The sequence below is a fragment of the Biomphalaria glabrata genome, chromosome 1 (assembly GCF_947242115.1).
Source record: "Biomphalaria glabrata chromosome 1, xgBioGlab47.1, whole genome shotgun sequence".
Classification (NCBI taxonomy): domain Eukaryota; kingdom Metazoa; phylum Mollusca; class Gastropoda; family Planorbidae; genus Biomphalaria; species Biomphalaria glabrata.
The window spans coordinates 75,656,159-75,682,848 of NC_074711.1; the positions used below are offsets into that span (position 1 = coordinate 75,656,159).

The 26,690-nt window shown below is 32.2% G+C and overlaps 1 protein-coding gene across 2 annotated transcripts; it reads left to right on the forward strand.

Annotated features, from left to right (window-relative positions):
• Positions 1-1,385: 1,385 nt before the first annotated feature.
• LOC106064868 (exportin-7-like) lies at positions 1,386-25,068 on the forward strand. 2 transcript variants are annotated; one of them, XM_056014850.1, is made up of 31 exons: positions 1,386-1,429; positions 9,604-9,750; positions 9,955-10,048; positions 10,164-10,234; positions 10,362-10,457; positions 10,657-10,734; positions 10,828-10,977; positions 11,076-11,202; positions 13,362-13,435; positions 13,553-13,672; positions 13,799-13,945; positions 14,047-14,219; positions 14,328-14,385; positions 14,471-14,600; positions 14,712-14,817; positions 14,951-15,086; positions 15,526-15,603; positions 16,033-16,106; positions 16,211-16,355; positions 16,507-16,663; positions 16,776-16,840; positions 16,930-17,018; positions 17,386-17,493; positions 17,841-17,923; positions 18,038-18,090; positions 18,381-18,542; positions 18,792-18,930; positions 19,143-19,300; positions 19,545-19,643; positions 20,890-21,017; positions 23,522-25,068. In XM_056014850.1, exons 1-31 carry the CDS (start codon positions 1,415-1,417, stop codon positions 23,616-23,618), a joined length of 3,357 nt encoding a protein of 1,118 aa, XP_055870825.1. In that variant the 5' UTR covers positions 1,386-1,414; the 3' UTR covers positions 23,619-25,068. The 2 variants fall into 2 exon arrangements, with proteins under 2 accessions (XP_055870825.1, XP_055870833.1); XM_056014858.1 differs by lacking the exon at positions 15,526-15,603.
• Positions 25,069-26,690: the final 1,622 nt, after the last annotated feature.

Genomic DNA, 26,690 nt, shown 5'->3' on the forward strand with positions numbered 1-26,690 from the left:
GACAAGTATTCTAATATGAATTTATAGGCCCTAAATACATTGCAAATAAAACCGATTTTTTCCTTGAAAAGATAAGATAACCCACATATTTAGATGTTGGCTTTGAGGATCGACGCCGAAAAATAATATTCAATACTAATCTAGTATAAATTGTGAGTTATAGTCCAAATGTATTTAACTAACAAAATATCATATTAAGTAAAGGTTGGGAAAAGGGACTATGAGAGTATCATAGAGGATCATTTTGAGTTTAGAACTCATCTCAATCGTGACTCTTATACTGAAAAATTTCGTTTGAATTCTAACTTTCTTAAAATAATTATTATAAATAAATGTGAAATTACATAAACTCTGTCTGGAAATGGGAGGGGCGGTAGAGTTAAAACGATTAATCCTCGCTCCTTTAATAATTTCTGCTAAAGATAGCATTTGGCATTAAAGAATAGGGGTGGGGCGACTAATTTTGTTCACAAACTATGATTCTCTATAAAAATAGGACCACCACCCCCCCACTCAGAGGGCTAGAGTGGGGAGTGCAGTACATGCAATCGCCCTCCCCCCAACCCTACCGAATTGGCAAGATACCAGAAAGGGATTGACATAATATAAAATTTATATATTAATTGAATTAATGTTGTTCACAAATTATGATTTCTCCATAAAAGTAGGACCGCCCCCCCCCACTCAAAGGGTTTAGGTGGGAAGGGCAGTAGAGGTATTCGCCCCCCCCCCTCCAATCGGCAAACAGGGAACGACATAATATAGAGATCGGTTAAAATATCAATAATAAGTTTTAATCATACAGATATTTAATTGATTCTGTTAGCAAGCTGTGATTTCTAGAAATAAATTGAACCGCCCCCCCCACTCGAAAGTGTATGGGGGGGGGAGGGATTGATACCATCGCTCCCTTCCGACCCCACCAAATCGGCCAACATACTAGAGGGGGGGGGCGAAATAATCTAAAAATAGGTTGAAATATAAATTATTAGTATATATTATTAACATAAGTAATAAATTCGTATACAAATTGTGTAAATTCTATACTAAAATTCGTCCACCCCCCCCTCCGGGGGGGGGGGGGGTCGGCCGAGTGGGGGGGGGGGGGGGCGATCGCCCCTACCGCCCCCCCCCCCCCCCCTGGATCCGCCAGTGCTAAAAGAGAATCTATAAATTGTCAAAATTTGACAACCTATTTTATACGTGGATGTACAATTATATATTAATAAATCTGAGTGTCTATTGTCTTTATGTTAATCTCTCTCTCTCTCTCTATTTATTGATCAATATAAAATTAGAAAATTAATGAAAATATGATAAATGAGAAATCCAAGACAGTAAGAATAGATCATAAACTTTACTGAAAACTCGCGCCATCTCGCGGTAAACTTAGTTGAAACAAGAGAAAACAGAAATGGCGGACGAACAGGTGATTTGATTTGAAAACGAATTGTAGACTATTTAAATTGTACTAATTTGCATTATAGATCTAATCAAATTTACAGACTCAGTGGGACATAAAATGCATTTGTCTTTAGTTGTAAAAATGATTTGTAATTTATTTTTAAAAGTGAATTTGTAGAAGTCTAGATCAGATCTACTAATCAGATAATGATAATCTTGATTCACTTTTGAAATACTAGATTACTATGGTAGATTCTTATAACTGAACACCGACTTTCGGGAACTAGGTCAATTTTTTATTTTATTTTTTTATTTGGTGAAGGTTTAACTTACAAAAAAACTGAAAGCAGATTCTTATTCTGCAACTAAAGGACTATAAAAATAGTTGTGTTCCTTTGTATTACCACCCATAGTCAAGATTTTATTTTAAAATAAATTGGGTCACCTCATGCTCCTATTTTGAACGCAGTTTTTGGGCTTTCTCCTTTAGTTGAACAGTGAGCACCGGTGTTGAACACCACTATGTAATTGCTAATAAATTATATCTTTTTTACTTAAAAATTATTTAGATTGTAGTAAAAGAAGTAGATTCACTTTTGCAATATGTATTTATAGTCTATTTCCTCATATACACACACTCTCTCTCTCTCTCTCTCTCTCTCTATATATATATATATATATATATTATATATATATCGTATATAGTTTATTTATTTAAATACCTATATAATCTATGTGTAGAAACAGACAGAAATAAATTTATATAGATTATAGAGCTATAAATTAATTATTTCAATTTAATAAACATGATATTTTCTACTAGGCTACTTGTATTTTCTCTCTGTCTTTCTTTTAACTCCCATCCAAGGACCCTCTTCTTGTTTTCATAATTTGGATGTTCGTTTTGTGACACCTTAACATCCCCTCCCTCCCATAGATGCTTATAATTCTTTTCATGACTCTCTCCCCCTTCCCTCCACTGCCTGTTGGATAGTTTGTGACACTACTCGCTGAGTGTATACCTCTCCTTACCGCCAGCTTATCTTGCGTGATCACATGCAGTGGGCATGGTCTCTGGCTTCAAATTAGCAGCCCACACTTTTTCTTTCATTCATAAGTTATATATTCTAGATATCTCTATCTAGGTCATGTTTATTCATTGAAAAAATCATAGATTTATTAATCCCAATAATATTTCTTAATACGATTTTGCTGTGTTCAAAAAGGAGAATGAGCTGAATTCATTATTATTTGTTTGGACACCCCCTTTTTTAATTTTATTTAACAGCTAACGGTATAAATGTGATTGGAATGTCTTTCTAAAGATGTTTGGAAGCTTATTTTGATATGCCCATCAGCCTACGATCAAACAGGCTCATGATATAGCCTTCATCCCTTATATGGGTATGAATTGCCGGGGGAGGTTAAAACAACAGCTTAACATACATGGTTACCGACAATCTAAATAACTGCCATCTGCTTTGGAAAAACGGAACAAAATTACCAGAACTTATCTAAAATTGGACATGCTCAGTCCCGAATCGTCGATTTTAGCTCCAAACATAAAAACAAATGAATTACAAACAAAAAAAAGCGACCCGTTTAGAAAGGAGAATCCGATGGGGTGTTCAAACTATAAGAGCCTCCTCTAGATCTAGAGTTAGAGTAGATCTACAGTAACTTATTACGTTTATCAACCAAGTTAAGCTCATTCGCCGACATTTTTTATGTTTGAATTTGTGTATCTCCGTAAAAAGTAGACCTAGAAAAAAACTGATTATATCTATGAACTCCTCATCCATTTTTCTTAAAAACTAGAGACATGTTTTATTCTATTAGTATAATTAGTATTACTACTCAAAGTTAAACTTATATTTATATTTGATGTTAAAGTGAGTCAGGTCGATGATTTCAAAAGCTTAAATTATCGAACACTTTTTTACCTTTATTGGCTTTATCTTATCTTATCGAACATATTAAGAACTTATCAAACACATGAGAAGTATGGTGTTTTAAAAGTGTTATAAATATAATCTTAAAATTTTGTGAAAAGTATGGTGTTTCAAAAGTGTTATAATCTATATTTTTTTTTATTTATATCATTTTCTTTTTACGCCATGTCAAGACAGACAGATTTTAGTCATTTTCACATGGTCCACATCGAAGGAATCTATAATCTATCACTGATCAGCTCTGCTTAGAAACTGACGGTGCTAAGCGCAGTAACGCATTACCGTAGTACTTATTTAGGTCTAAGCTATTTTGAGACATAAGGTCATTAATATTATAAATTAAATCCAGATATTATCCATTTGAGGGAGAGCCTAATGAGCTTTGGTAGCCAATAGATAATCCTCCCCAAGTCATTGCAGGACACAACAGTTTACTTGGTTGACCTAAAAACAAAACATACGGTACGCGGCCCTACGTAACTAGCCGCCGATCTAGCACGCTCAGTGTATGTAACAGCCCAAAAGTCAGTGCTAGATATTTTTCGATCTGGGCGGGGAAGGGGGGGTGCTGAAAAGCTATGGTATCTTGCGAGCTGTGTTACCTATAGATGTAGATAGATCCGCCCTCCCTAAACCACCTGGTTGACCAAAAAAAAACACCGTATTTTAGAGCACGCTTAGTATTTGCCACACGTACACAAACAACATATCTATATATCTATCACGCCTAGTGTTTGTCACCTAATTAGCGGCTTGACCTTAAGTACTCGAATGATGGCTCCTCCCCCTTTCCCCTCAACATTGTTCTTACTACAACTTGAACAATGTTTTGGGGCTGCGTTGGTGGCCTGGTTAAACACCTGTGTGTTGGGATGTCACTGACCATTTTTTTTGTTGTTGTGTGTTAGTCTGGTGGCTGCGTTTGGATTGAGTCTTGAAATTTACGTTGTTACTTTGCACTGAAAAAGTGTGAGTGTTGGAGAGTGGAATTGCGTAAGAAAGCGCGGGTAAGGGGGTGTAGGCAGAATAAGAGAGTGGTTAAATGTGTTATTGTTATTATTTTGAGTATTTGTGATGTTTCAAAGGAGTGTCTTTGTAGCGCATTATGAGCTTTATCATACTTTATGGTATATGGTACTTTATATATAATTTTTTAGACCCTGCGCCACACGTCTAGATCGAGAAGCACAACTGACTATTAGATGTATTTGAGGCTGACGTCACATTTTAATGGTAGATCAATTATTGATGATCTCTTGATACAGTGTCTGGACTGTTTCTCTGTTAAAAAAATTTTTTTTAATATGTATTATAAAACTAGCGCGCTGTATAATGTGCTTGTCCATTTTCCAATGATTCTGACCCAATTTCCTTCCATTTAGCTGTCTTTTTATGTATGTAATATAAGAAAAACGAATTTCAAATGTGTTAGTCAGGTTGTTGTTTTTTCCTATGTTACCCGGACGACTTTACCTCTTCCTAGAGTTAAGACTATATTTTTTGATTAGCTAAGTCTCTACTAATGAGCCCGGCAATATTTATTCTGTTTTTGGAGCTAATTTATTTGATTCATAAGCCAAGTTTTCTAATTCCATACAAAAAAAAAATTAATACGGTGTCCGAATTAAATCACGATTTTCTTACTATTTCGGACAGACAGTTTTGGACATCAATAAAAATGATCTTATATTATATTTGTTCGTTTGTTGTTGTTTTTTTTAATAGAGAATAAATGGGCAAATGTTTGGAGTGAGCTTGGTACATTGAATGAAGTTAAATGCTTAGATCTAGACCTACTAGATAGATCTAGATTTATATAGAGAGAATATAGAGGATTCAGTTAGGCAAGAATGGCTATATTCGTAACCTGTAGGGGCCTACTATACTACGAAAGATCATCTGTATTAGAAATTTATTAAATTAATAAACAAAAAAAACACAAACATTCAACACACATCTAATCATGCAAACCCCAAACATTCAACACACATAAAATAAACAAACATAAAATAAGTCTTAAAGTCTGTGCAGAAATCACTATCCCAGTGATCTAATTTTGGTAGAATAAGTGTGTTCATATTTTAATTTTTTGTGTTCGTATTTATGCATAGTTTGAAAACATTGTAATGATTTCATGTGAGGGGCTATGCCTGGGGATCTTAAAATTTAAATAATGTTAATATAGAATTAAAATCTGAGTTTATTGATGCCTAAATATATAGACTGTCCGAAATAAATTATGGTGTCCGGAATCAAATAATGTGGGTCAAATGTGTCCGAATTAAATGAAAACACACCTGTACAGCCTCTTTGACCTAAATATAATAACAAATATAGGTTAGAGGAACAAATATAAGTAGTCATCCTTATTCTCCTTTAACTAAACAAGATTTTGATACGTCATTTTCTTTTCTATGTCAAGCCATTGTAAAATAATGCGCTGTCAAAGTCAAACTTTCAAATTTGGGCCTATAGGTGTCCGAATAGCATAAACTACTCTAGATCTAAGTTTACTTGAATTGAAACTCGAAACTTCAATCTGTAAATCTCTACTCTAGACTCTAATCTAGATTAAAAATGGTTTTACATATGTTGTATTTCAATGTTTTCATTATTATTATTTTCATGTAAGAATGACTTGAGTCTGAGAATGTGCAACAAATTTTATAATAATAGATCTAGAACTAATTGTTCATTTTTTAAATAGTCAAGTCTCTAACTCTAGTATTCTATCTACTAGATTTAGAATTTAGATCTACTTACTAGACTCTTAGTAAGTCTAGTTAAGTCTAGTTATGTAAGTTATACTTATTTATTACATTGATTTACTTACTGTCGCCACAGATTTAGATCTATAACTTATAACAGGTTTCAAAATAATAAAAGGAACAACACAATTAAATTTGAGTTGATGCATTTGACTTGTGTCTGTGTTGATAATTTTATTTATATAGATCTAGACTCTAGCTATGAAAGTTAAAAAAAATACAGCCTATTAACGTCACGGAAAAAAAAGTACTTTTTCTGACATTTTTTTTAACATGTGGTGTCTCATCATGAAATGTAAAATATTCTAGAATAGTTTATTGAATCCAGACATTACATGAATTCGGACACTCGCTGTGTGTTTTTTGTGGTCATTAAATCTTTATTTTGATATTTAATATGAAACTAGTGCGCTGTATAGGCTTGTCCATTTTCCAATGATTCTATTCCAATTTCCTTCCATTTAGCTTTTTATGTAAGAAAAAAAAAATTTCAAATTTGTAAGTCAGGTTGTTGTGTTTTCCTATATGTTACCCAGATGACTACTTTACCTCTTCTTAGGGCCGCAACTGAGTAGCCTAGGGTTAAGACTATATTTTTGGTTGGCTAAGTCTATGTATGCTAATGAGCCTGGCAATATTTATTCTGTTTTTGGAGCTGATTTATTTGATTCATAAGCCAAGTTGTTTGATTCCGTACAAAAAAAAATAATAGGGTGTTTAAATTAAGGTTAAATTACGATTTTCTTACCAAAATTTATTTCGGACAGACAGTTTTGGACATCAATGTTAATGATCTTATATTATATTTGTTTGTTTGTTGTTGTTGTTTTTTTTATAGAGAATAAATGGGCAAATGTTTGGAGTGAGCTTGGTACATTGAATGAAGTTAAATGCCTAGATCTAGACCTACTAGAAAGAGATAGATCTAGATTTATATAATATAAAGAGAATATAGAGGATTCAGCTATTTAGGCAAGAATGGCCATCCTAGCCTGTACTATACTACAAAAGATCATCTGTATTCGAAATTTATTAAATTAAAAAACAAAAAACACAAACATTCAATACACATCTAATCATGCAAACATAAAATAAGTCTAAAAGTCTGTGTAGAAGTCACTTAAAATTTAGTTAATGTTAATATAGAATTAAACTCTTGAGTTTATCGATGCCTAAATTTAGAGACTGTCTGAAATAAATTATATGGTGTCCGGAATCATATAATGTGGGTCAAATTTGTCTTAATTAAATGAAAACACATGGCATCTTTGACCTTAAATATATAACAAATATAGGTTAGGGGTATAGTAGTCATCTTTATTCTCCTTAAAGAAGATTTTGATACTTCATTTTCTTTCCTATGTCGAACCATTGTCAAATAATCCACTGTCAAAGTTAAACTTTGAAATTTTGGCCTATAGGTGTCCGAATAGCATAAACTACTCTACTCTATTTCTGTTTTCTTTATAGTCTAGTTCAGACACATGTAGACCTAGATCTATCTAAAATTCTTCTAATTTGTTTATTACTATCAATGACATTAGCAAGTTTACGCTATTTTAATGAGCGCTGAGTCTGAGCTATAGACTTGTGAGATGGCGCTAGAACTACTTTTTTTTTTTACACTATTTTATTACTATTTTGCCACACATCACTAATGCTCTACAAATGTAAAAAAAGATAAAGGCAATCTATAGTGATATGCTACTAAGACTAAAGTAAAAAATATGCTAAAACAATTAACAAACAACCGCAGTAATAGGAACAACCATGCTCTCCCTCTCACTTATTCTGTCTCGCCTCATTGGTGCCCTTTATTGATAAACCAGGTAAGCGTGGTAACATCAGCACAGTATCAGAAGGAGGGACAAATATTGATCGATCAGGTACCAAATTAGGTCACAGTCACTGAGCAGAGTCTCAGCAGAGTGAGCAGGCTAGACAAATGGGGTCACGCATTTTTTAAAATTTTTTTTTGTCAAGTAGACCTATGTAGGTTACTGTATAGGAAAGACTTGTGTCTGATGGCCTTGTTGTGGCGTCCGTTATAAACAGAGAAGGAAGCAATTGAAACTGGGAAAAGTAACACTGATCTGTCTGTTTTTAGTTAATGTAAAAAGAAATTGATATAAAAAAAGAAAATTAAAGATAATAACATTTTCTAAATATAATAACTATGAGAGTGTTCATCAAGTTACAAAGCAGGGAATGGTGTTTGTTAATGTTAGACCTCATTGACCTGACCATCTTAGACATCATATTTTATTGTAACTATGCATAGCATAAAAAAACAACGTAACTATTTTATTGACTTATGGATGATGAGTTTGTAGATTTTTGCTGTTTTTTCCTAGAACTAACCTTTATGGAGCTATAAAAATTCAAACATAAAATTTGCAAAACAAGCAAGACAATTCCCTTTCGAAAGTCAGTGAACATCAGTGTCCAATAAAGAGTTTAACGTGTTGCATTGTTGGTAATCATTTTTTTTTTCCTAATTGTTGAAATCTGTGGCATTTTAAATGTCATAAAAATATATATATAAGGCTTTCTTGTGTGACTAAAGAGGCCAATCCTTGATACATAACTGTGGTCACAGTTTGTGCATCTGTAATCACCAGATGTTGTAAAAGGGGCACTTCTGCTGACTATGTCAAAGGCTTTCCTTAGATCAACAATTACAATGTAAATTTCTCTGCAGCATTCGTGAAGCTACTTAAAGTATTCTATGGATTTGTTCTTTTTGTGGTGAAGCTTTCCATATATTCCTGAAGTTGACTTAGTTTCATAGCTTCATTTAAAAATGTTTTTGTGGAAAGTAGACACATTGGCGTGTTCATCTTGTGGCGATTCAATAAAAACCAATGGATAGATAAGTAACTACATACTAGCGAGTTTTTTCTTGGCCGGCATTGTAAATGTTTTCATTTTCAAATTTTTCTACTATTTGAATATTAGCATTAATATATATATTAATTAATAATAATATATATATATATTATTTTGCTTTTTATTTAATTACGTACATTTTTTATCTCCTATCATTGGGTGTCTTGTTGAATAATTATTAATAAATAATGTATTACATTAAGTCGGAGAGAAAAACCTCAGTACTGTTAGTTCAACCCTTTTCAAGTTTTCCTGATTTGAGGGATACCAAAAGGATGCATACACACACACATATACATACATACATACATATATATATATATATATATATATAAATAAAAGCCGGCCGCATACATGGCATGGCTGGGTTAGGTCAGTTGTAGATAGGCCTGCTTCTTCTCTCAGCTTTATGTTGGTTCGGCGCTCTTTCGCCTTGGCCACTCTTCTTGCTTCATATCTTGTCTAACGAATGTTACTTATCATTTTTTTAAAGTTCTTTTTAGATTTGTACAAATTACTGGGTATAGTGAATATAGTGAATATACTGCATCTTGTTGACCTTTTTTTTTTTCTTTTTTCATCCTTATCAGGAGCTTTTACAGTTGGAGAACTTGTGTAAACAACTGTATGAGACTGCTGATGGAAACATTCGAGCTGAAGCTGAAAAAGCTCTAGTTTCCTTTGCTCACTCTCCTGACTGCTTGAACAAATGCCAACTACTTTTAGAGCGAGGGAATGTAAGTAGCAGTATGTAAAATGGTAATTTTATTAAATGCATTTATGCAATGCTTTTAATTAATCTTTCATTTTGTGTAGAGAATTACTCTTCAAAATAAAAAGTCTTTTAATCAAAGGCTTTATTGTTAAATTATTCCTTGAGACTTGTCTGCAATGCTATTTTTTATTTAATTATTCTCTATTTATGTATATTTTTTTTTTAGTCTGCTTATGCTCAACTGCTTGCTGCAACAACATTGACAAAAATGGTTTATCGCCCTAATATAACATTGCCTCTTGAACAACGAATTGATATTCGTAAGTTCTCTTTTGTTCTTTCTGGTTTTTTTTTGTTGTTTTTTTTTTCAAGAATGCAGATTCTCTTACTGTATAATTTACTTATTGAAAACTTTCCTTCTTTTATATATTTCAGGCAATTATGTTTTAAATTATCTAGCGACTAGGACCAAACTGACTCATTATGTGTCACAATCTCTTGTTCAGGTAAAAATTTTAATTTAGTTTAAATGTACTTTTATATAAATGTATTTTGAATGTAAAACATTTATTCTAATTTTTTATGTAAACTGTCTCAATTTAAATTTTTGTTGCATTTTTTGTTCCTACCCAGTTATTTGCCAAAATTACAAAGTATGGATGGTTTGATGTGAATAAAGAAGAATTTGTGTTTCGGAATGTTGTCACAGATGTTGGAAAATTTATTCAGGTCAGTAGGGCTGCTTTTAGTGTCTTTTTCACTACAGAACTGAGGTCTGGTTAAATTATAATCTTGTTTATCATATGCAAGTTTATTTTTTTGTTTGTTTATGTTGTTGAAATTGATGCCACTTTTCTTTTATTATCTGATATTGAAATTTTAAGAAAAACAAAAACAGTTATTTAACTTTTTTTTCTGTTTGCTGCAGAGTGGCTCTACACATCATGTTATGATTGGTGTTCAGTTATTGTCTCAGTTAGTTTGTGAAATGAACCAAGTTAGTGAGGTAAGTGTCTTGTGGATATATTATTAGTTGGAACATGTTGACTATAAAGAAACTTAAACCGACCATTTTACAATTCCATTTCTTATTTTTCAGTCTGAGGCTAGTCGATCATTGACAAAACATAGGAAAATAGCCTCCTCTTTTCGTGACACTCAGCTATTTGAAATATTTCAGTTGTCTTGTAATTTGCTTCGTTCAGCTGCTGGGAATCTCAAATCTCTTGACTTCAGTGACAGTAATCAGGTACAAAGAACTGAATCCTTTTTAATTGTTAATGTTTCATTTTGAAAGCTATTTTTAGTTTACAAAAAAAAATAAAAATTTTCTCCCATTTTCATTAGCATAGTCTTCTGTCTCACTCATTGAGGCTTGCACACAACTGTCTTACATTTGACTTCATTGGCACGTCCACTGATGAATCTTCTGATGATTTGTGCACTGTTCAGATCCCAACAAGTTGGCGATCAGGTTTGCTTTTTACTTTATGGTGGATATTTTTTGGCTATTATTATTAGAATCATTTGCTAAATTATGTTCTATTACAACTCATTTTTCTTCAGAGCAAAAGTTTTGTGACATTTCTTAACAAAGATTAATTTCAAAACTAGATTATGATTGTATATTTCTGTTATCACATTTTCTTTGTTAGTTGCAAGTTTGTCTTTAAAGTATAAATATACAAATAGCAGTTGGCATTTTTCAATCAGAACAACTATGTTTCATATTGTATAACATTTTTTCATATGACTGTAGAGCCCAGTTCTCAAAAGAAATTCCTGTCCACATGTATTGCAGGTTAAGGTGGCATTTGCTTTGGTGGTAGAGAGGAGCCAATTATTTTTCAATTGTCATGCTTTTCTTCCAGATAAAAGGCGAATGCTTTTTCGCTGTTCATAATACTCTGGATTCATAGCGCTCCTAAAATCTTCTTAAAAAATGAAAAGTCTCCTAAAATCCTAAAATTCTCCTAAAAATTGCCAGAATTCTCCTAAAATTTTGTCCACTCTCTTAAAATTTTTACTCAATATTTTTCTAAATATAATTGTGCTTATTTCTTGCTAAAAATGTGAGGGGAAAAAAACAACAGCGTAACTAGGCATTCTGATAGCATCACGTTATGTGCTGGCTGTGTTAATGATCTGACCAGTGACTCATCTACACTGCCTTTCACCCACTTGTGAAGCGCGGCCTCGTGATTGAAGATGGCCTTGTCTCAAGCAAGCATTTGACCTGGCATATTATTTTTTCTGAAGGCAGCATAGAAATGGTTGTTTCCTTTCATTGTTACGACTGAAGACCTAGATCTAATCCGAAGTGACTATTGTCTATAATTAGAGCTATTACCAGCCTAATGTGTAGGCTACACCCCTCCCTCACCTAAAATCTTCTTGTAACAGTAAGAGTGACTTCGCATGGAAAGTCTGTATATGATCTAGCTAGAAATAGTATATAGATTAAATAGATTTAGATCTAAGTTAGATCTAGTGAAGATAATTTGCACCTAACCAGAAAACTCTGTGAAATTTAGTCAATTTAATGATCTCGTTACATCTAATGTCTAGATTACTCTAGTTTGCACACAGCCGTGAAAAGCCCGCAAATTTTAGTGACTTAGGTCTAGAGTCTAGATTTACGGTAGATTCAGTGAAGATAATTTGCACACAGCCGTGAAAAGTCCACGAATTTTAGTTAGAATCTATAGAGTCTAGATCTACGATAGATTCAGTGTAGATATTTCGCACACAGCCGTGGAAAGTGCGAATTTAGTGACTTAGATCTAGACTCTAGGTTTACGCTAAATCACTAGATTCTAGTGAAGATAATTCTCTCACAGCTGTGAAATGTCTGCGAATTTTAGTGACTTAGTGTTAGAGTCTAGATCTACGGTAAATTCAGTGAAATATAATTCTTTGTCAGTCGTGAAAAGTCTATGAATTTTAATGATTTAGATCTAGACTCTAGATTTACTGTAGATTTAACGAAAATATTTTGCACACAACTGTGAAAAGTCCGTAAAAGTTATTTCAGTCATAAAAGTCAGTGAAACTACATAGTTGAAAAATAAATATTGTGCTTGAAAAAAAACGCTAATTAGGTCTCTCCCCCCCCCCCCCCCAATTTAATAGTCATATTATTTAGTAAGCACATATCAACTAAACATACAAATAGGCATGTATATTACAGGTTCTGTTATGAGGAGGATTTAAGTACAGTTAATAAAAGAATAAACCATTACCTCAAATGCACATCTTGAGTCTAGTATCTATAAGATACACATAGGAACTAAAAATTTACATTTCCACCACAAAGAATACACATTATAAAGGAATCTCTAAGAATGTTTATTTAAAAAAAATGGAATAGCAACCATTTGTAATGTTCTTTAATAAATCTTTGAAAAAAAAAAAAAAGGTTGTTTGATGAAAAGTGCCACTAACCCTGTTTATTTTACATCTTTATTTGAAAGAACAAACTTGTGCAGCTAAAAGATTTGTTTAACAATGCAATTAATTGCAAACATTTTTTCTACCCAGTACCCCAGTATGTTGAAAGTGAAGTTTAAAAATTTCTTTATGTTACAAATTCAATTTTTATTTCTAATGTTAAACTTTTTTTTATTTAAATAGCATTTCTAGATGTTGGTACCTTAGAGCTGTTTTTTGATCTGTATTCTGGTCTGCCATCTTCGTTATCTTCTTTGGTAAGTTGAGGGGGGAGATTTTTAAAAAATTATATATAAGATCTTATTAAATTAATTATTAAGTTAGAAATATTGAACTACATCTATTTGACTCTTATTGTCTTTGTTCATTTGCAGGCAATATCCTGCTTAGTTCAAATTGCATCAGTACGGCGCTCATTATTCAACAATACAGAGAGAGCTAAATTTATAAACCATCTTGTTATGGGTGTTAGAAGTATTCTAGATAATCCCCAGGTAATGTTTTATTATTTTATTTAATTACCTCAAATTTTAACATAATATGCTATTGCATAAATATTTTATTTGCTCTTTTGGACAGTTATATATTTTATTTCATTAAAACTCATTGTATTTTTTCAGAGCTTAGCTGATCCAGCCAACTATCATGAATTTTGTCGTTTGCTGGCAAGACTCAAGTCCAACTATCAACTTGGAGAATTAGTCAAAGTTGATAATTATCCAGAAGTTATTAAACTAATTGCTGAATTCACTATTACAAGTCTCAGGGTAACATTGCTTTGAAAGTATATGTATATTTATTTGTATAAACCACACTAAAGTATCAAATTTTTTAATGAAACATTTTTTTTTATTCTTGATCATTGCAGATGTGGCAGTTTGCACCCAATAGTGTCCACTACCTTCTCAGTTTGTGGCAACGCATGGTTGCCTCAGTGCCATATGTGAAAGCTACAGAGCCTCACATGCTAGAAACTTACACACCAGAGGTCACCAAAGCTTATATTACATCTCGTCTAGAGTCTGTCCATGTCATTGTTAGGTAGGTGTGAAAACAAAATTTGCACTGTTATGAAATTGATCATTTCTAAATGCTGATGATGTTAATGCTTGTAAAAAGAAACTTAAAAAAAATGTTCTTTTCATATAGAGATCAATTAGAAGACCCATTAGAAGATCATGGTATGATTGCTCAACAGCTGGAACAGGTTAGTAGCATTTAAACCATTAATAAAATGCTGAAACCAGTAGATTTTCTCTGGAGCGGATGATCAATTTACACTTGTATTGCAGTTATCAACTATAGGGCGTTGTGAATATGAGAAAACATGTTCCTTGCTGGTACAGTTGTTTGATGAGTCTGCTCAAAGGTATCAGGAAAGAATGTCTTCAGGCCCATCAGTAGAGCTAGCTATTGAAGAAGGTATATCAGCACCAATTTAATTTTTTTTTTCTTGAATATTCTGTACATTTTTCATGTACAAAAAGTTCCTAAACTCTACCAATCTCTTAAAATTCCTTTGCTAATGTCTAGGTCGATTGACGTGGTTAGTTTACATTATTGGAGCTGTTATTGGTGGTCGGGTTTCTTTTGCAAGTACTGATGAACATGATGCAATGGATGGAGAACTTGTTTGCAGGTTATATATTATTATTATTTCTTTCATATACTTTTGATAATAATTTATTGGAAATTATGTTCTAGACTTGAACTCTTTAATTTTTGTTTTATTGTCCATTATGTATTCATTAAAATTGAAACTTTCTTTACAGAGTGTTACAATTGATGAACCTAACAGACTCTAGACTATCACAGGGAGGGTGTGAGAAATTAGATTTGGCCATTCTTAGCTTTTTTGAGCAGTTCAGAAAAATTTATGTTGGCGATCAGGTGCAGAAAACATCAAAAGTAAGTATGTTTTTGAGCCATTTAGCTAACACTGTTTATGTTTTCCCCTAAATATTTCCATTATCTTATTTATGATAATGATTCATCGGAAAAAAAATTCATAATGTTTTTGTCTTGCTATGAAATATATCAATTTACAACACCATCTTAACACTTGACCAAATACTATTTCATACATTATCACAATCTAAGTAGTGCCATTTGTTGTAAAGGAATTCAGCTATTCTTTTGTACAACACTTTTCAGTGACACCTTTTTTTAGTTTGATTTTATATTTTAATGTCAGGCTTTTTTTTTTTGAGCGACCAACTGAATTTTGATTGTCTAGATTGTCTTTATCTCAGTATTAATTAACAGACTTTTAAACTTATTGCTTTGTATTTGATATTGCATCCAATGTTGAGAAATTTTAAAGTCCCAACATGATTTATCTCTCCAGCCTCTAAATTTGGTTGAAATGCCTCATGGTAAATCAGTTAGCTTTGACTCCGACCGAGGCTTTAAGATGTTTCCTTTTGTAAGAGTTTGAGATGACTAATGTTGACTACATCTAAACTATAACACAAGTTTACATTTAACTTTTGACAACTCTACTGTTGACACTTTTTGCTGATGATTTCTTGTTGAAATTTCTTTTTTACTTTCTTTGTATTTCATTGATTAATTTTTAACAATCTTTGTTAAAAGCTTGTAATCTTAATATGGTTGTAGTTTATTCTTTAGCTGAACAGAAATATTAATGATATATTTATAAAATCCACTTCTATTGTTATTTTTTTCAATTAAATATTTCTGGGAGTAATGAAGTAAATAACATAATTTTTTTTATAAAATGTGACTTTGTTTATCTAATGAATCACATAAGAAATAAGCAATAGCATATGCCAAGAAATATGTTGCTTTTGTCTGTTTATAATGAAAGTTATGGAAAATATTTTTGTTGTAGGTTTATAGACGCTTATCAGAAGTATTGGGCCTAAGTGATGAATCAATGGTGCTTAGTGTATTCATTGGAAAGATGTAAGTTAATTATGTATTCCACAATATATACAAGGAAACTGACTTTTTAAAACATTTTGTAAAGATTGATACACATTTAGAAACATTTGTTTGTGTAATTACAGCATCACAAATTTAAAGTACTGGGGACACAGTGAGCAGATCATTTCCAAAACACTTCAACTGCTGAGTGATCTGTCAGTAGGCTACAGCAGTGTCAGAAAACTAGTCAAGCTTGAAGCTGTGCAGTTCCTGCTCAACAATCACACTGTAAGCACCTTGTTTAGATTTACACACTGCTCTTTGCTTAGCTCACTGATGACTTGATTTACTGTAGTTGGTTTCAAGTTTGAAACTGAATTACTAAACAGAAGTAAAGTATACATGTGTTTGAACACTTTCCTTTTTGTCTTCTATTTAGTGTGAACATTTTCCATTTCTTGGTATCAATAATGGCAATGGAGCCCCTGGTGATATGAGATGCAGAACGACATTTTACACAGCCTTGGGCAGATTGCTTTTAGTAGACCTTGGGGAAGATGAGGAAAGATTTTATAGATTCATGTTGCCATTAACATGTAAGATGAGCTTATTGATTTGTTCTACAATAGATAACTCTTAAATTCTGGATTGACTGTAACAGAAAATTATTAAGCAAAAAAATTATTATTACTTTTTTTTTTTTTCTAGCTCATTTTGAAACAGTTGGTGGTCTTCTTGCAAATGCTTTATCTATGAATATGGAAGAAGCTAAGGTAATAGTACTGAAGAAAGAAAACGAAAATAGTCAAAATATTGTTTGTTTTCATTGTTTTATCTTGACCATGACCACTTTTTGTTTCAGAGATCATTAATAGGACTGGCACGAGATTTACGGGGCATAACATTTGCTTTCAGTAACAAGACCAGTTATATGATGCTTTTTGATTGGATGTATCCTTTCAAATGGTATCAAAGTGCTCGTATATATTTTTAAAAAACTTATTTAGATAAATCTCTACTGGCAAATATATATCTTATTATAAGTTTTCCTCTACGAGAGAATGTCCTGATGAAAAAAAAAAAAATCCATTTTGATCTTCTTCATTTTTGTTTCAATACAAATTTTATAAAATAATTCATATTCTTAAGACTTTTGAACCAAGCGCACATTTATTTCTATTCAAAGCTTTTAACTAGGATCAACAGTTTGTCACTGTGTCACTTGCTAAATGCATGTTTGTCACCAAAATCTGATCTAGATACAATTAAATGCCGAAATGTTTTGTTACTATCATGTGTGTACCTTAACCATTTCTAGTTATCCAGCATTTACCCCAGTGTTGCAGCGAGCAGTAGAACTATGGTACCATGATCCGATGGTGACCACACCCATCTTGAAATTATTTACAGAGCTTGCCCAAAATAGGTAACATTATCTTAAAATAATTTTTTTTTAATTTTAAGGTGACCCGCATTTTCTAAAAATAGAGATGCACTACATTTTACATGGCTCCATTTTAGTCCCTCATGCATTGGCTTCATTTGCTTTTTTTGGGAGGCAACCTGCTTTAGTTTAAGATTAATGACAGAATACTCAAATGACAGCTGGCTTAATAAAATGGGCCATCTCAATGACCCAACTACTTTTACTATTTCCAACAAAGATAAGTTGCACCACATTGAAATTATTATTTTCTTCAGGCGATAAACCAAAGTGTATTGGGTATTCATTGTAATTTTATTAGTATTTGGCAGTTTGCTTGTTATTTTCAGATCACAGAGATTACAGTTTGATGTTTCTTCTCCTAATGGTATCTTGCTCTTCAGAGAAATCAGCAAAATGGTTGTTTGCTATGGTAATTAATGTTAAATTGACCTAAATACACTTACTTTTGTCAGAAAAATTAAAATAATTACTTTTGTTTACCTAAAAAAAATTGTTTGAAATCAGATAATGTTTTTACTCACAGGGTCAAGAATACTTACTATTGGTGACATTCCTAAAGACAGATTATACCCATTGAAATATCCTTTTTCATTGGTTTTGTTTTATCTTTTTTTTAAAAATTATTTTAAATTATTCAAAATTATGATATCTAAATGTTTTTTTTTTTCTTGTAGCCATTTTGCTTATTATATTACTGTTTATATTTTTTGTCACTTACTTTTAGATATTTGTCTACATATACTGTACAAATAAATTGAATTTCAAGAATTTAACTGCATAGTGAGCTGTCCAAAGTTATGTCATTGTTACATCCTCTTTAAGTTCTTTTTGTATGAGAGAATGGCTCAATTTCCTTAACACTGGTTAAGCTGAAGGGGATCTCAATTTGTTTCTCAATGCTGAAGGCAGCTCTTTGTGGAAACTATGTTAACTTTGGTGTCTTTCGACTCTACGGAGATTGTGCTCTTGATGATGTGTTGTCCATGTTTGTGAAGCTGCTTCTTTCTGTCCCTCAGAGTGATTTGTTGGTGAGGCATATTGGATCTTTTTTTATTTTCCATCTTAATTAATAATTTATTGTGGCTTTAATATGTATAATCAGGAGTCTATGGTGTCATCTGACATGTTGAGTGGCTTCAAGTACAAGTTTCAGTGTTCAGGTTAATTAGTTCCCACAACCATTGGCTCAAGTTTCTTTACCATCCACCACATCCCATGCTGAAATGTAAATTAATATTATAATTCTGATTTGTTATAAAACTCCTTTTTTTTTTCAGGATTATCCAAAACTTAGTCAAAACTATTATGGTCTATTGGAGTGTTTGGCCCAGGATCATATGTCATTTATTAGCAATCTAGAACCTCAAGTGTTCCTCTATTTACTCTCATCTATCAGTGAAGGTCTCACAGCACTGGGTAAGTCTAAGCTTTTATCTTTCATAGACATAACTCTCCTTCTCCCTCACTTTGTACAAAGGGATTAGTAATTTCAAAATAACAAAATAAATTTTGCCCTTTTATTAGTGCCTGTGCTTATTTCATAGGGGACATATTTAACATTATGCCCACTGAGTAGATTGTGCAGTTTAGTTTGATTTTAATTTCTATAAATTTTGTATCACCTCCAGACACAATGGTGTGCACTGGCTGCTGTGCGACTCTAGATAACATCATTACTTACCTATTCAGACGGCTGATCAACAAAAAGAAACAAACACCCAACCAAGTTCCAGATAGTGAAGCATTCCTCTGTATACTTGAACTCCATCCAGAAATTTTGCAACAAGTAGGTTGTGCAACACTTGAGCTTGAAATTAAATTATGAGCTGATTAGGAGTTCAACTTAGACTAAAGATATGTTTTTTAAGATTTAAAATGCAACTAAATTGTTCCACAAAATGAACACTTTCCAGTTTTCTGCTATTTAATAGTCATACTTTTACTTTGAATTAGTCATTGACATTAATTTCAAAAGTTTTTTCATTTTTTTCTTTTAACATTTCTTGTACTTTTTTTTTTTTTTTTTATAGATGCTCTCAACAGTATTAAATATCATCATGTTTGAAGATTGTAGAAACCAGTGGTCAATGTCTCGTCCTTTGTTAGGTCTTATACTTCTAAATGAAGAGGTGAGTCTTTACACAAAAATCTATCTACACACAAACTTAGAATAATATCTATACTATCAAGTAGAATGTGAGGTGTATGTATGTTACTTATAGACATCAAAACCGCTTGACCAATCTTGATAAAACTTGGCAGGAATGTTTCTTGGGTACCAACTTAGACCTTAGTGTATGTATCGTAGCCCTAAAACAAACTTAAGACCCTAAAAAAAAATAAAGTTGTCCGACTCTATTACAGCTATAGTATTTTATGGATCTAGGCCATGTCTACAATGTTGACATGAGAAAATATCGAAAGGATTTAGACCTAGATCTAATTTTAAGAAATACACTTTGCGCAGATAGTTTTTTATTTTGACACATGAACATACAAAAGAAGATCCATTGATTTCATTATATAATAAAATTAACCTTCAATTTTGTTTTTCAAAAGCATTTTTTGCATTAATTAGTTCTTTATATCTGTGACTACAGATTTCCTGGCGAACATTCTTTCATTAGACATTACCAAATGGTTACACATTAACACATCTCTCTACTGAGTCTAGGCCTAGGTCTAAAACCCTCATTGAACTCTAAGATGATAAAATTTCTTTTCGCAAAGATAGTTTTATGCTTTAACACATAAACATACTAATTATTGTCCATTCATTTCATATTTTAATCAAATTAACATTCAAATTTGTTTTTCTAAAGCATTTTTAATACATTCGTTAGCTGTTCGCTAAAGTTGCGTAGCCGTGTTGAGATAAGCCATATAGTCATTCATGAAAAAAAGGTCACGCATGCGCAACACAGAATGAACTCTATAAAAGCCAATTTTTAACTCTAGATTAGTGTAGATTTAGATCTATGTCTACCTCAAGATCTACTTTATACTTTAACACATGAACATACAAAATTAAGTCTATTCATCTCAAATTTTAATCAAATATATGTAGGCCTACAAGCAAATGTTTTAATTTAAAAAAATGGATTTAAGCCTATTAGAGATTTTGATATGATAGCTTCATTCACACTATTTTTACATTGAAACATTCGCTTTACTTATTACATTATTATTTCGTTTAATTGTTTACAAAACACTCTCAGTGACTATATCGACAGTAATGCGAAAATAAAGACCTGCAGGTCCCGGGTAACATATGTCTAGTACTTTCATATGTTTGAAACATTTTTAGAGCATTCACAGTGAATTTTTTTTTTAAACATTTCGCTAATCAATATTATTCTGTTGATTTTTTTTCAGCATTTTAACAAATTAAGAAACAACATAATTTCAAGTCAACCAGCAGAAAAACAGGAAGCCATGGCTAACTGCTTTCAAAACTTGATGGATGGGGTGGAACATTCTCTTTTAGCTAAAAACAGAGATAGGTAAATAGTGATTTTCAGCAGCCCCCGAAAGGGGAAAAGATGCTATTAGTTTTGTGTGAAATGTATGTCCATCCATCCTGTTTAGATCTCGTAAACTAGAAAAGATAGTGAAAATTTTGAACACATTTATGCAAATGGTTTTAGATTTAAAAAAACAACTATTTTTTTGTTTACATTTGTATTGCTACGTTATGTAAGTTCTGACATACTAACATTACATTGACCCAAAAATAATGTTTACTTTTTTAAAGAGAAAATCCATTTAGTATGCATATAAGTTGGACATAATTTAAAACAACAATTAATAAGTTGTTTTGCATATTATCACTTGAAATGCAGAGTGCATTCCATATAAGGGATTTTTTTTTTTTTTTACAGAATTTTTTTTTCTTTTTCTTGAGGATTTGAATAAGAGATTGACCCTTAACAAAACAATTAGATCAATTAGATATTCATTATAAGACATCAGTAAGGCCAGGTTCACATTTAACTTCACATTCACTTTCACCTATCCTTTGGTCTGCTGGACCGCTGGGGCACCACACAAGATCTGTTAACCTTCTTTCTCCATTCATCTCTGTCATTTGTCTCTGATAGAATTTAATTCTGATGTTCTTTCTGAAAATATTGATACCCGCCTTTTTACCTGCTTGGGTGGACCACTTCGGGGCCGATTTTGAGTTTGTGTTTACACACAAACTGTCTTTGTAACCTTGTTGTTTTTTTTCTGATGTATCAAAAATAATTTCCTATTAGGAGGTTGATTACTCTCTATTGCAATTTTTTTAAACCGAACCCCTGACATTTAAGCCCTAAACATTTAATCTCATCTCTATTGAATACCAGACAATTCAGAAATACAGTTCAATTAAGATTACAAAAAATATATTTAAAAAATCTCAGGTGATGATGAATGGTCAATGTAAAAACTGTAAGCTAATATGAGTTGAAGTAAAAAACAGATTTCTTGGTTTATATAGTAGATGTTTTCTTTGGAAGACAATGTGTCTGCATGTGCAGGACTGAAAGACTGTCAAAGAATGTCCACATTGGGGTACTTTTGAGTATGGTGGTGATCTAGCTGACAGTACCTCTAGATTGCAAATCTCCCATTTAGGCAAATGCATAATTTAAAATGACACACTTTTGAATTAAAGTTTTACATTCTCCTTTACAACAAAATAACTCTTTTTATGCAGAATGCACAAATATCTATGGTTTTCAATATCAGCGTAATAATGTTTAAAACACAAATTTAACCATTTATGAAACTAATTGCTATTGCCATTTAGTCTCCTTTCATCAGTCATCACTTCCTATTCAGTTTCTAAAAATAGAACTATCCCAGCAGTCTATAAACACTTGGTCCCTAACATGGAGGAGAGTAGCATGAGAAAAGAGATTTGATGCAGTCAACAGCAAAAGGCAATAATACTTACCTTTAGATAATAGAAAAATGTTTGCTTTAGAGAAGATGACTTTTTTTTTAAAACAAGATCTAGGTTACTTTACAAGCAGCACTACAGAGAATATGTTTAGTTTTACTTCACTTGTTTTATTAAATTCATCACTACATGAGAATTTGTGGATGTCCCATTTTTCATGATATTGGTATTATAGTTCTGGCCATTGCTGGTATAAAATAGGCTAGTATTGATTATCATTAACTTGGGCTAAGTAAATATATAGTTTTGTGGGCACTTAGTCAAGGTCATGGGCATTTTTTGGTCAGTAGAAAGAGCTGTAATTTTCTTAACTATGAAGTAATTAGTAATCTTTTTTAGGCCTCACCTGTCCTGAATGAAACTGAAGAGTTCCTTCAAATTAATTACAAAATTGTACTTCTGCATCATGGATCAAATTAATTGTATGGCTAAAAACAAAATTACTGAATATATACAGTGTAATTTAATAGTGGCTTGATTTTTTTTATATATAGAGACAAAGAATTTGTTGAGGTTCTGATGGGCTGCTAACCAGTCACAGAAAAAAATAGTTTGAAGAAAGCAAAGACTTGTATAAACAAAATCCAGATTTTAGTTCTGCAGAGAATTGAAAAAGCTGATGGAAATGGATGTTTCAAAACATTTTTTTTTTTGTTAGTCACTGACTATATTGTAATAACTTAAGTGAGGCAACTCAACGAGACATAGACATTTATTTACACATCACAGGTACACAAAGCAACATCTATCTTAGGCACAATCTCTCCATATTGGCTCTCTACTTGGGTGGAATCATTCTTCTTTCTAATGTTGACATCCTTTTAGGTCTAGTCTATCACAGTGCGCACCTTCTAGCACTAGCCTGGATGGCGGTGAGCTTGGCAGAGTTATAACAATATATATAGAGAGAGATAAATTCTTCCCCACCTCAAGACTAAATTAAAACAAGTGACTCATCTGGGCTCATCTGTCTTCCGAGACAGAAGGAGCCATATATATATATATATGTGAAATATATATATTTCAAATTTTATTTTACTTTGTTTTTTATCTCTTCAGGTTTACACAAAACTTGTCAGTCTTCAGACGAGATATAAATGATTCATTGAAAGCCCCCAGCAATAGTCCCACAACAGATATGATGAACTATGGATAGCAGTGGTGGACATAGAGCTTTAGATATTTGTTTCTACTGTTGACATTTAACATAAAGAAAATTGTTTCTCCGGTTTGATAAAACTCTGATCAATGTTATTCATGCTAATTTTTGTTTAAGGCATATGAAGTTTTCTCCTGCCTTTTAAATTTTGTTTTTGTTGCAAGTAGGTGTGTTTACAAGTCATGAACATTTTGAATGAACACCAAAACTGAGAATCTGGTTTAGTTTTAAGTGACTATTCTGTTACTTTTCCTCTAGTTTAAATGGTTTAATATAAAAACATGAAATTAATGGTCTGTACAAATGTTTCAAAAAAACATAGTTTGTAAGAACTGTAGTGAGATATAGCTCCATGTGTTATTGCTTAAGATGCTATTATGTACTCTTATGAAAATAGAAAACAAAAAAGTTATTACATAATACTTTTGCTGGCAACATTTTTTTCCAAAATGTGTTGCATTATATGTACCTAACACAAAAACACAAATTCTGTGATCAAAAGAAAGAAATGTCTTTAAAAAAAAAGTGTTTCATTCAAAACTGACAATGAAAATAACTTTTAGCATGAGATGTTTGAAATGTAATAAGTAATAGATAACTGCCAACTTTTCACACTAGATAATTGGAAGCACATCTGATACATTGTAACAATTGTTGAATCATTTGTGTTCTCTCTTCCCACACTGAAACATCGCCTCTCTTTCCCCCCTCCCTCTTATGTTGCCATACAAAACAAAAGCATTTAAATCATCTGAGATTGACTCATCATTTATCATGCCTCATCATGGTCCACAAGTTTAGTGCTTGTAGAAAGATGACTGGGAGAATTAGAGGAAAACACTATGACATGCAATATTCTGGCATATTTGATTGGTTGAAAAAAAACAGGACATTGGCTGCACCCTACACCATGATTTATTCTAGTATTATTGAGTCTGTCTATTTAATGACAAAACTGGTACACAGACCAGGTAAATACTGTGAACATTGCTACTAGGGATTATTGAGTCTGTCTATTTAATGACATAGACCAGGTAAATACTGTGAACATTGCTACTAGGGATTATTGTTTATTCCTCTTGGATTTGAAACAAGTCTCAGGTCAAATGTGAGCTTGGAATGAATGCTTTTTTATAATTTGGTTTGGTGTCAAGATGTACACACGTTTAGAAGCCATATTGCTAAATATAGAAATCTGTACTACCAGTATTGGGTTAAAAATTATTTTGTTTCAATACAATGACTGCCTGAGCATAACAGTTTGTTTATTGTGTCGGCCAATACAATACATGTATATTTGGATTGTTATAAATTTGTGTATGGTTCTAACTTGATTTTTATATATATATATATTTGTAGCTTTTTAATATTTTTTTCTTCTGTGGTTTTAAAATAGTTGTGACCTTTGACACAAAATGTTTGACTAATGAATACAATGTTTGACTAAGTCAAAGAGTTTTCTTGTGCCCAGGTCTGAGTGTTGGATGTCTGTCAAATGTTGAGTAAGTCTCAGTTATGAGACAAGCATCTCACCTGGATTGTTATTCTTTGCATTGCAATCTGCATGATTCTGGAACTACAAAATGCAATCTCACTAAAGCGAATGGAACTAAGAAAATAGTCTGTGTATGTTTGTGTAAAAAAAAAAATCAATTAGTAATTAATATAATATTAAGTTATTAACTAGTGGTATTAGTGGGCAAGGTGTAGTTCAATTTATTCCAATCAATTTTGTCTTTTTCAATGACAAACTGGGCATCAGGTAAATACTCTGAACAACATTGCTATCAATACTATTGGTTTGTATGTCTCGGATTTAGTCTCGGCAAATGTGAAGCTCAGAAGAAATACTTTTTACAAATATCAACTCAGTCTGTCTGTCTGGTAAAAAGTGTGTACATTTTATTTCTCTCACACCCATTCTCTGGTCAAGCTGAAACTTTGCACAATTATTCATTAACATAGACAAGACTTGAATTGATAATTTTTTTTAAAAAAGTAGCCGATTATACAATTACTGATAATTCATTATTTTAAAAAATTAGCAACAAGGGAAACTAATACTTCAGTATTTGCATATATGGCTAAATTTGTTGGGTTTAGTTCCCTTAGATAAGTGTTAACCATTATTTCTTCTCAAGTCTTCTCCGATCAAGCTGAAACTTTAAACAATTATTTATTTTACCTAACCAAATAAACAAAAAAAAAAACCCTCCATTAATTCATTAATTACTTACTTATTTTGTTTTATATTGAGTAAGGGGAACAGCTTTTACATTATTGGTACTTGGACAGATATAGTTTCAAGGACTGAGTTCTTCCCCTTTACATAGGCATTTTTTTCCCTCTGATTTTTTTTTGTACAGTGCTGCTAGGATTGTTTCGGTGACAGCTTAAATACTGAGAGTTTTTGTGTGATCGTTGTCATAGTTTGACTAGAGCAAACAAAACTCTAGTTCATGTTGTGTAACTACTCACTTTATTCTTCTAGTGGCCCTTTGATCTACCCCGCTCACAACCCCCCCCCCCCCCCCAACTTACCTCTGTACTTATTCATCAATGCATTCAATAAGCCATGTCAACAACATTGATGTGGTACATTATAAGAGCCTCCTATGTATTCCACGGTTGTAAAAAATGTTTAAAGAAATGAGTTTGGTCTTAAATGCAAGTAAAACAAAAGTATGTAACACTTATTCCAGTATAGCATATAGCACAGTATAGTATCGTAAGTTGTACTCAGATACTCAGGCATCAAATCATTCAAACCAAAATTTTAGCAAGTCTTCCGTATTTTTCATTGAGCTGCAGGAAATTAGAAACAAATGGCTACAAACAAAGTTCAAAAAGATTCAAGTTTTATTTAATGTCTATTTTCTAATGAAGAAATTAACCTAGACAACAGACCATTTAATAACATCTATCCAAGAAAACACCGTTCCAATGTACTACCATCTAGACTCTACCATAACATAATAAAGACGTCCACACACAAAAACAGCTAAGTAGTCACCTCTGTGGCTGATGTAAATACAAGGCTTCCTTCAACTTAACCACTTTTTTTAAAAA

Coding starts and splice junctions, on each gene's coding strand:
- LOC106064868 (XM_056014850.1), top strand. Junction 14,601..14,711: donor AGAGCTAGCTATTGAAGAAG/GTATATCAGCAC, acceptor GCTAATGTCTAG/GTCGATTGACGTGGTTAGTT. Junction 15,604..16,032: donor GCTTTAAGATGTTTCCTTTT/GTAAGAGTTTGA, acceptor TTTTTGTTGTAG/GTTTATAGACGCTTATCAGA.